The sequence below is a fragment of the Salmo salar genome, chromosome ssa11 (genome assembly GCF_905237065.1).
Source record: "Salmo salar chromosome ssa11, Ssal_v3.1, whole genome shotgun sequence".
In the NCBI taxonomy this organism is placed as follows: domain Eukaryota; kingdom Metazoa; phylum Chordata; class Actinopteri; order Salmoniformes; family Salmonidae; genus Salmo; species Salmo salar.
The window spans coordinates 98945191-98955731 of record NC_059452.1 but is presented as its reverse complement, the minus strand read 5'-3'; the positions used below and the strand labels follow the sequence as shown (position 1 = coordinate 98955731).

At 41.4% G+C, this 10541-nt stretch overlaps 1 protein-coding gene across 1 annotated transcript; it reads right to left on the bottom strand.

Annotated features, from left to right (window-relative positions):
- Window positions 1-546: 546 nt before the first annotated feature.
- On the bottom strand, window positions 547-9403 carry LOC106563790 (uncharacterized). The gene is made up of 4 exons (XM_014129643.2): window positions 9318-9403; window positions 6550-6644; window positions 6272-6376; window positions 547-4804 (listed from the first exon to the last, which is right to left on the bottom strand). The coding sequence occupies exons 3-4, from the start codon at window positions 6363-6365 to the stop codon at window positions 1032-1034; spliced, it is 3867 nt and encodes a 1288-aa protein (XP_013985118.1). The 5' UTR covers window positions 6366-6376; window positions 6550-6644; window positions 9318-9403; the 3' UTR covers window positions 547-1031.
- Between the last annotated feature and the right edge of the window lie 1138 nt (window positions 9404-10541).

Here is a 10541-nt window from a genome sequence, read left to right as displayed (position 1 = left end):
CAGTGAGAGGACGTTTCTTTTTTTGCTGAGTTTACATGTAAAGTGATCAATTAGTTCTAGTATGGTAACATAAATACGTACATTTCAAGCTAGAATCCAACATTTGTTTTCTACTCCTATGCAAATATTGAGGACCTCACATTCCCAAAAGCAACACTGTCATGCTGAGAATAATGAGAATGAACAGTGTCTTGTGAATTTCATACCTTAAATGTCAAGAATGGTGCCGCTTACACAGACCAGTATTTCTCAACCTCTGGTCCTTAGACCTCTGCTGGTCCCTGGGATGTTGCTGGCCGGTCCCTGAGCTGTTTAACTAGTTTAGTCAGTTCTACAGTGCTAGCTTTAATGTAAGCTGTCCCCCAAGGAGGAAAAACTAAAGCTTGCCATAGTTTTCCGGTCCTTTGAATAAAGGTTAAGAAACACTGACCTAGACACACACCTTTGTAATAACCCCCTACCAAACATGCTACTTCCAATGTCATGACTAACATATTACTTACAATATGTGCCCAATAGAAAATGAATAGTGAACTTCTTGAATTACAAAGGACTTTTATTAAAATAAAAAAGGATAAACAATCAACATGAAAGTAGGCAAAAGTTATACATTTTTTGATAGATACTTTATTACATCCCGAGGGGAAAGTAGGTCTCTATATTTATATGAATCAATGTCTGCTTTATTTCTACATTACTTTCTCTTATGATAATCATTAACAATCAGTAGCAAGATCAGCTGCTTCATTTAGGCTCCTGTTCTGTGGGCCGGTCTGGCTCGCACAAGGCTACTTATTTAATGTTGAAAATGTGTCAACTGAGGGTTGATAGATTTACGTGACACTCGTTCTAATACAAAGCATTGCAATCAACCCCAGTAAGCGGACAATTGAGTGGTTCTAGATATAGGTCTGATTTAATACTACAACTTTAACTGAGTTATGACCCATTCACTTGATTAGCGCAAGCCACCGAGGGTTCCACTTGATTGAAAGCAGGGCGAGGTCATGGACTTTGACTTTGAGTTAGGCCTACTTCTTCCCTTGCCACTCTCTGACTACTTTCTGTATTTGGTTGACTCTTTTTGCGATCTTCTGCAGTCTGTCTTGTTTCTCCTTAAGCTTGCGTTGCTCATCGGGGAGTAGATGCTCTCCTCTTGCCATCTTCTCCAGAAGCTCAGACTCATATTTCATTTTCTTCAACCCTACAATGCGATCTTCGAAGCCTGGCTTGCATTCGTCCTCCTCGGTGCGAATTAACATCTCAATGTACTCCACAGTGGAGAGAGAGCTTGGCTTCAGTGCAATCTCATTCAGCCTCTTAAGACAGTTGGAGGACAGCTTGATCAAGTACTTCAGCTTGTCCTCGATAACAACATACTCATCTTCAATCTTCTCCAGCATCTGCTTGTTGTTCATAAACTTGCCCTGTGCCATCATGAAGTTGTCCTTCAACTCTTTAATGGTCTTTTTCTCTGTCTTAGTTTCATATGTCCACAAGGCTTTTTCCTTGTCGTGGTGAAGGTAAGAGCAGTTTCCTGGACACATGACACAGTTACCATTATCATCCATCACGGCACATTTTTTTATGTCATCCTCGTTAGGGAGAAAGCAGCTGGTGTGGCATGTGAACTGGCATATGATGCAGTTTGTAGCAAAACAACTTGATTTGGTCCTCTTAGCAACTAGAACCTCTACCTCTGTCTCAAAGTCTTGGTTCTGTTTCAAGTTCATGTCATCGTTCTCCAGGCACTGTTTGACTGTTTTGATCTCATTCAGCTTTGACAGACCTGCTGTGATCTGAGGGGCCAGTCGTGTCATGACCTGCTCCAAACGCTCACGTTCTTCCAGCACTTTCTTGGTCATTGTTAGATCTTTGCTCTCAATGCTTTCCAAGTCTTTGAAGAAAGCTTTCATCTGTTTAAAAGTTGACTTCCAGACAATTTTCTTTAGCACTTCATCATTATCATCCTCTGAACCATCTCCATCAGAGCTTTTGTCTTCTACTTTCTGATGGAGCAGAGCTGAATTGTTGAATTTGAAATGGGTTGGGAGTCCCTTATTGTTTTTCTTACAGGGAAGGTCTGCAGCTTGGATGGCCTCCAGCACAGGTATGTCCTTCCCATCAGCAAATGTCACGAGCATCAGGATGTTATCAGCAACGTCTTTTCCAAAAATGGACAGGATGGAGTCAAATATGTATTTCTGATTGGTACTGAGACGGGCGAGGGATGCCTGCACTACAAAGCAGACTGCATCAATGTGATCAATCCCTAAAGGGTTACACAATAATTCCTTCACTTGCTCTGTGATCAGTTTATCATGTGCCATTCCTCTAGTGTCTCCAAACCCTGGTGTGTCAATAATGGTCAGCGAATAAGAAATCTGAAAGCCTGGCTGGTTGTAGACCTCGTATGATGTTACGATTGAAGTCTGGCTCTCAGCCTGTGACCTGTTGGTCACCTCATGGATGAGCTTAAAGCGGTAGCGATCTTCCCACTTTACCCCGAGAATGTAGTTGATCATGACATTGACCAGAGTGGTTTTTCCTGAACCTGTGCACCCCAGAAGCAGTATTACCTTGTTATTCCCTTTCTCAACTTTCCTTCCAAATGTGTACTGTTCAAAACTTTCCTTTACACCCAACTTCTGTTCCAGATTCAGCCTATAGATTGAGGGGTTGCCTTTCTTTACCCTCCCTGATTTCTTCAGAAATTCCTCACTTTTTGTTGCTGTTGATTGGCTCCTCTTCGGTTGGGTGTCAGAAGCCCTGATGGTAGTCAGCACTGCCTCAGGACTGGGTAGACTCTTCCCTGCTTCACCACAGTTAGCAGAGACTCTGACACTGTATGGAGTTTCAGGCTTTAGACCTTCCAGTGTGCACTCTCTGGTGGTGGTTTTGATGGTGTGCCACATCTTATTGTCAACAGCCTTCGCACACTCTCTGTAGTCAACCTCATAGCCTATGACTTCAACATCGTCTCCCACCATGGTAGGAATGTCCCAGTTCACTCTGATACTTTCATATTCCAGGTTTTTCTCTGTGGGTGGTCCAGGGGGGCTACATGGGCGGGTCCTGGAGTATTCCGTCCAGTCACTGGAGAGGCTCACACCAGGTCGACACACCGCCCTGCAGCTGAAGCGGTAATCTTTATAGGGGTTCAAACGTCTGATGGTGACCTGGTTAGTAGTGGTATCAGCTTTGATCTCTGTCCACTCAGATTCAGCCTGCACAGCCTGGTACAAAACCTGATACGACTCCACAGACTTGACGCCAAGGTTGGGAGTGTTGATTTGCACGTGGACACAGTCATGCTCCATACTCTTGATGGTGGGGACACCTGGCTTTGATGGCAGTTCAAACTGGGGACTCAACAGTGTCCCTCTCTCATAGACATGGATGGAGGACGCAGTGATGAGTTTGTCTGGAATTGATGCAATGCAGAATGCAATATTTTCTCGGTCTTTGTTTGACTCTTTGAAGTCTAGGAACAGTTGTATGTTTTGCCTGGTTAGGGTGGTTACCTCCCCCGAGCGAAACCACTTTTCTGCTGCTGATTTCCCAGCTGCATTGGGGTCATAAGGAATCAGTGAAGAATCACTCTTTGATTCTTCCAGCAAGTAGTTCTCCAAGTCTACCACGTACTCGTCTTTGTCATTCAAAGAGGAGAATGCAAAGCACACTACGTGATCTTTAGCTTGATCAAGCACTATTCCATCCAATTCACTGCTTGAGTACACAACTTGTACCTCTTTCATTATGTCAAGGTAAGAGCTGACAACATTCATCTCTCTCTCTCTGTCGTCCAGGTATGTGATCATAAGGTCATTCTGGAATGGAGAGCGTTCCTTACTGTTGAGCATTTTTATCAGCACTTCTTCCTCCATTCCTCCTCCTCTTATGTTGGGAAGAACCTTGCAAAGACCTTTCTGGAAAACCAGCTTGTACTCTGAGCACACGTCCCTAAACTTGCTGAGCTTGGCTTTGATTTCAGGGAACTTGATAGCCATGTCTTCCTTCATCATGTCCCGGAATGTTACATCAGTGTTGTCCAACCCATCCAAGAGTCGCTGTGCACGACGCACCAGGCTAACACTGATCTGTCTGACTAGCTGGGCAGCTGCAGAGTCCAGGTTCTTGAGAGGATAGAGCCAGACAGTCATTGGCACAGCATGTTCTCCCTTCTCCCCTAGCAGACGTGGCAGGCCAGCATACAGCCTGGTGGCATCTTCAAATGTGACAGGGTTGTTTTCTAGTGCAAAATCACCATGGAAAGTGCAACTGAATGTATTCGCCTGTTGCTTCTCTTCCTCGCTCATCTTCAGTGATGCCTGCCCTTCTATTGTTATGAGGGGGATCTTCTTTATTGTGGCCTGCAGGTTTCCCTGAATATCCTGGTGGTTTTCTCCTGAGGAAACCTCACGATCAAAAACAAAGAAGGCTTGTGCACCGTAGAGAATGGCAGTCACCACATGTGTGGCAGAACCCTCTCGGAAGACATTATGGTGTTTCACATTTCCTGCCCCCAGGTGGTCCATGGTCAGCTGCTCAAAGCGAGTGGTGGTACGGTACTGCAGAGAAACCCTAGACTGATGCTTTGAGGTCTTTTTATCATGTAGGAATTCAGCAGAACCCTTCACACTGACTAAGCCACCAAGGAAACTGGCCTCCAGAGATGCAGACACATTCAAAGCTTCTGACTTGGCTTCACTTGAGTCGGAAGCAATGATTTTGAAATCAGTGTTAGGTTGTGGAGAGACATTTATGTCTTTCTGTAGCATTTCAGAATCCCAGAGTGTGATACCTGCAGTTTAAAAAAATGAGAATGACAAATAACTTTTATAGTGAAAAAAATAACAATCTCCAACATGTACAGTCGTGGCTAAAAGTTGAGAATGACGCAAATATTACTTTTCACAAAGTCTGCTGCCTCAGTTTGTATGATGACAATTTGCATATACTCCAGAATGTTATGAAGAGTGATCAGATGAATTGCAATTAATTGCAAAGTCCCTCTTTGCCATGTAAATGAACTGAATCCCCCCCAAAACATTTGCAGAATTGTTTATACATGAAATCGTGGTTTCATTCAAAGAATGAATTGAAGATAAGTTTTACTCATCAAAGTAATTATTCTAGGTGACATGACAACCGTAGTTACAAAAGCTACACCTATCTTTGCCATTGATCACTTCTGTAACAGCATTACTATATATGACGACTTCAAAATGTTGTGGGTCCTCTAGCTTTTCTAACTCTGTGATGGCCATAGAGATGTAGAAGACAGCTCATCTTTGCAATGGATGCTTTTGTGACAGTATCGTTGTCGCCATTAAGGGCTATCCATTTGAATGTAGTCAATTTCTTCTTAGTATATTTTTATAAGTGTATTTGCAGTTCGTAAAAAAACTAAAAAGGTGCACAACACCACCTACTGTGCTACAGTGTGCACAGTCTGAACAGGTGGAAAATGTAAAAATGTATAAAGCCAAGGATGGTGATTTACTGCCACCTGCAGTTATGGAATGTTTGGTCAGAAGTATAATTCATTGGCTGACCCCTCTTGCTGACTTGAAAGGAAATATGTTATCCTTCCTTTGAAAGTTTCCATGAATAACAACATGAAATTATAGTCTTTCACAAAAAATGTTCAAACTAATTATTTAGGCTCACAAAATTGCATTCTGATAGTGCCTGCTTCCTGTTTGACATCAAAAGCCGGTCCGACTTCTGTTGTCAAATAGGAAGGCTGCACCCTACCTGTCTTCCGTTAGCATCATTTAGAGGTGTGGTCATCTCCTCATGACCAACACGGCAAACTGGGACAAGCATGTAGAAATAGCTCTGCCTTTACCTGGTTGCTAATATTCTACATTTCACTTTGTGACAAAACAAGCCATCTTTAGTGTAGAAAATCATTGTACCATCTAAATCGCTGTGAAATATGTTTTAAATAAGGACATATTGTATTTTCAGCTGTTTAATAAAGCTGGTTTACAATACCAAAAGTAAAACTTTCGGTTTTAGGGAAGTGGGAAGTGGCAGTGGAGGGGGGAGTTTGAGTTCAGGCTAAGTTGCAATTCACCTAGTTTCCACAAGAGGGCATTGTTTTACTTGTAGCTCCTGTAACCCATGAAAGTCACACCAACTTGACTACTTCAAAATGGGGAAAGCCTTCAAGTGATGCTGCCCATGCTAGAACAGGCTTTGGGACAAGTCTATCCAACTCTATGGTGCAAACACAGTCAATGAATTGAATAGTTTTCTGTACCTGGAATGAGGACATCCCTGCGACAGTCATACAACATCCCCAGCTGGAATGGTCGGCCCAGAGCTGCTGTCTCAATGGTCTCAGAGTCAGACATGACTCAGTGTTCTGAAAACACATCAGAGCAGGGGTTTATGCACGGCTATATATTCTTCAGAACTATTGTATAGTAGAAACATTAAGATGAATGCAGGGCTTTACATCTAGGGGAGTCAAACTTTAGGTTGAAATAACAAAGGTACAAAAGACAGACATAAGACGCAGACATCTGAATCACTCACATTTCTGTCTCCTCCTCAGTCTTGTGTTGTTCTCCTGGATGGGAGGTGAGCTCTAGGGCCTTGATGCTCAGCCTTTGATTATCCAGGCTGCGCCTCTGTAACGGGAAACATCAGAAAAACACTTAAAAATTAATACCATCTACTTTTGGATAAAGATGAAGTATAAATTATGTTAATTTGTCATAAACATTATCCCAAGTGAGCATGAGCTCTGTGGTCTCAGAGTCCACAATGGCATGGGAACCTTGTGTTAAGTGCATTTCAAGACCTGCACACTTGAGTTTTTCTGCTGGTGTAATTATAATTGAGTAAGGGAGGAGTCACAGATAGTCAAATATGGATAACAGAATCTTTGGAATGGTCAGGAAATCTACATTATCTTTATAAGACCAAAAAAAGTAAACCTGAATAATTGATTTAATCACAATCTATACTGTAGCCAAAGCCAGCAGTAAAAACATATGTTTTAAAGGTATAAATATAATGAAATGAAAATTTTTTGCACTTTATATAAATCAAAAATCTTTACATTTCTAAATGAGGTTAACATATGACATGAACAAATATAACAGATGCAGAAATATGAACGATAGTTTATTCAGATGTAACAAAACTATATGACTGTGTATGGCGAGACCAGGTTCCTCTTATTGGACAATACATTTTGAAACAAATAAAAAACAAAGTCAATCAAATGTGTTATACACCTGTAAAAAAAAGTTATGACCAATCTTACCAAAGTTTGTCTTAAAAAATAGTATCTGTAAAAAATGATGTCTGCATTAATTCCCACAGGATGTAGGTAATTATGCCAAAAGATCTAGACTTTATTAGATGACATGAAGCTACATCTGACTACATTTACACACTTGCTTGGATAATCACACCACAGGCCTTACTGCTACCGCCAGACAAGAGAATAACATTACAAGAAAGGTAAGGCCAATACAAAAGCACACAGAAACTTGCTTTTATTGCTCAAGATATCAAATAATTTTGAGTTAATAGACTTTTGTTTGCCACATATGCATTTTGTACTGCTTTCTTTGGGATTCAATAGATTTCCTCTCCTCTTGCCTTGGTCCTGCTTCTGTTTTTCTGCCATTTTACTTTCTCCATCTGGACTCATTCAAATTCATCCTGAATGAGGTTTCTTTCTGACTCTGCTTTGTTCTCCTGGAATTGTTCTATCGCAATTTAATTAAAATTCTTTTCAGCCTTTGCCTCATCCACAGGCTGTGATAAGTCACATTTCCTTGTTTTTTTTCTTCCATGTATACTTTGAAGGGAGATATCACAAAACAAACAGAAAAAATGTTTTCATCAATTAACAATATTCTCTAGTTAGTCTACTCATCAATGTATTTTCTACAGTTTAATCATCTATTTTTCTCCCTCAGTTTCATCTCTTTCTTTTGATGCTTTCAGTTCTTTATGTATCCTGGTCCTTTCATCTTCCTCTTGCTTTCTTTGGGATTCACGTTGTATATTTCTCTGCCTCTCCAGCTGCTCTCGTTGTTCTTTGTCCATCCGTTGTTCTGTTTCCATTCGTGCTTTCTCCCCCTTGAGCCGAAGGCATTCCTGCTCAAATCTTCTCTTTTCTGCTTCTGCCACGACTGCCCGTTGTCGCGATTTATGGTCCACTTCAACTGTATGACTTTGACCCATTTTCTAAGTCTTTTCCTGCCGGTTTTGTAGGTTAGACTTAACTGCACTGATTCTTTGAGATGACATGTCAAAGCAAACAAAAACAGACAAGGAATGTTTTACTTAAAAGGAGAGCATTTGACACTATTCAATACTTTTCTGAGCATCAACTGGCTTTTTCTCATAGTTAGATTTTGAATTGTGTTAGTGTTGTGGATATGTGGTCAGAAACACACAAAGGAGCTATGGCAGCTGTACATGTAAGTTATACAGAGGTTTAAGACCGTGGGCTCCACGCATACACATTATCTTTAGTTAGGTAGTAAGACAGAAATGACAAAACTGTTACTTTTCAATTTAGTGATATTCTGGTCAATTGTCAATTTTCATTTAAAAATATCAGTGGCAAGTGGACAAAACAGGGAAAAGTTAGGTTTACTTATCTAAATTATTAAATGCAAGAGCCCCGAACTATGACTAGAAATCTCAGTCACTTTACTTCAGAATCTAACTGCCAATGTTTTCAGAATTTCCATCCATTTTTTTTGAAGACCTATTCTGAAATTGTCTGACATTGCACATTCCTCAGCATTCAGGGTAGGTTTTTACTGCTTTAAAAAAAACACATGGGTGAAATAAACTTTCAATAGAATCCAACCAAATATAGTACAATATGTTTTAAAACAATCTGTGTATACATAAAAAGTCATCCAAAAGTTTTAACAATCAATTATAATTTCCCTAGACCTGTAAAATTATGCTTTCTTAATTTGAGCCAGTTTGCTACAGCAGGAAAATAATCCTTCAGGAACAGGAAATGTGAATTATTATGTGGATTACAATTAATGGACATTTCTGTAGGGTTGACACGTTTTGTTAGGGCAAATCAAGCCTGAAATTTCTAAGTGCAAATTAAAATCTTTAGAAGCCTTTTTAAAACTCAAATACATTACAAGTTTGCATTTCCTGCTGTGCAGGAAAATTCTCAGCATCAAAAGTGATCAAATTAAGACCCTACATCTGTACCTTAAGGATATGACGCTTGTAGATGGATGGAAATCACAAAATATAACTAAGTTTAAACTTCAAAATACATATTAAAGAGTAAGTATAAAACATACGTCAAGGTCTTCAGATGAAAATATGCGTCTGTGCCATAAGGTTCATTGATGGATGTAGACTGAGGCTTGACAGCCCATTTTATAGCCCTAACCTGGGTCGTGGAAATTACCACCAGTGAAACTGAAATTAATCATTCTTTATTATAAGAAAGCTGGAGGGGTTCCAACAAACTTAATCCACAAAGTACAAGTCTGTGCAGGTCTGTCAGGGGCTCTGCCCGGGGCAGTCCTCCTTTATACGACTACACAAAAAACGACATAGGCATGATTCATGGGATTGGTTCCTGCAGGAGACTAGCTTTAATCAGGCGCACTCAGTATCCCAAGAAAATGAGCACTGTCTCCTATCTTAACTTCCAGAACATATTATGGGCATTCTGTCAATTGGTCTGAGGAGGTCATGATGTCCAGTTACCTGCACAAACCATGAGAGTGAGAGAGAATGACACAAGATGTAATGTGCGTCGTATAGAGGGGACCAAGGTGCGGCGTGTTGAGTGCTCATAATATTCTTTAATGAAAAACGAAACACTTTGCAAAGAAACAAAACGACAGCACACAGTTCCGTCAGGCAACATACAACTAAACGGAGAACAACTACCCACAAACACAATAGAAAAAACCCCAACTTAAATATGATCTCCAATTAGAGGCAACGAGGACCAGCTGCCTCCAATTGGAGATCAACCCAAAAAACAACAACATAGAAATAGAAACATAGAATATAACATAGAAATAGAAAACATATAAAACCACCCAAAAACACCCCCTGTCATGCCCTGACCTACTCTAGAAAATGACATCTTACAAGGGTCAGGACGTGACAGTACCCCCCCAAAGGTGCAGACTCTGAATGCAACTAACAAAACCAACAAAACAAAAAGGGAGGGTAGGGAGGGTGACAATTGTCTATGGTGGCTCAAATGCAGTCCACATAACCTTAACCTCCAGCAGAGGAGGCGGCTCCGGTTCGGGGCGTAACCCCCACTCCACCCGCTTTAGTACTACCGGACCGTGGATCGTCGGAGGAACTGGACTGTAGATCGGCGCTGGAGGTTCTGGGCTGCAGGCGGCCGCTGGAGGTTCTGGGCTGCAGGCCGCCGCTGAGGAGCGTCGCCAGAAGCTCCGGACTGAGGAGTGTCGCCGGAGGCTCCGGACTGAGGAGCGTCGCCGGAGGCTCCGGACTGAGGAGCGTCGCCAGAGGCTCCGGACTGAGGAGCGTTG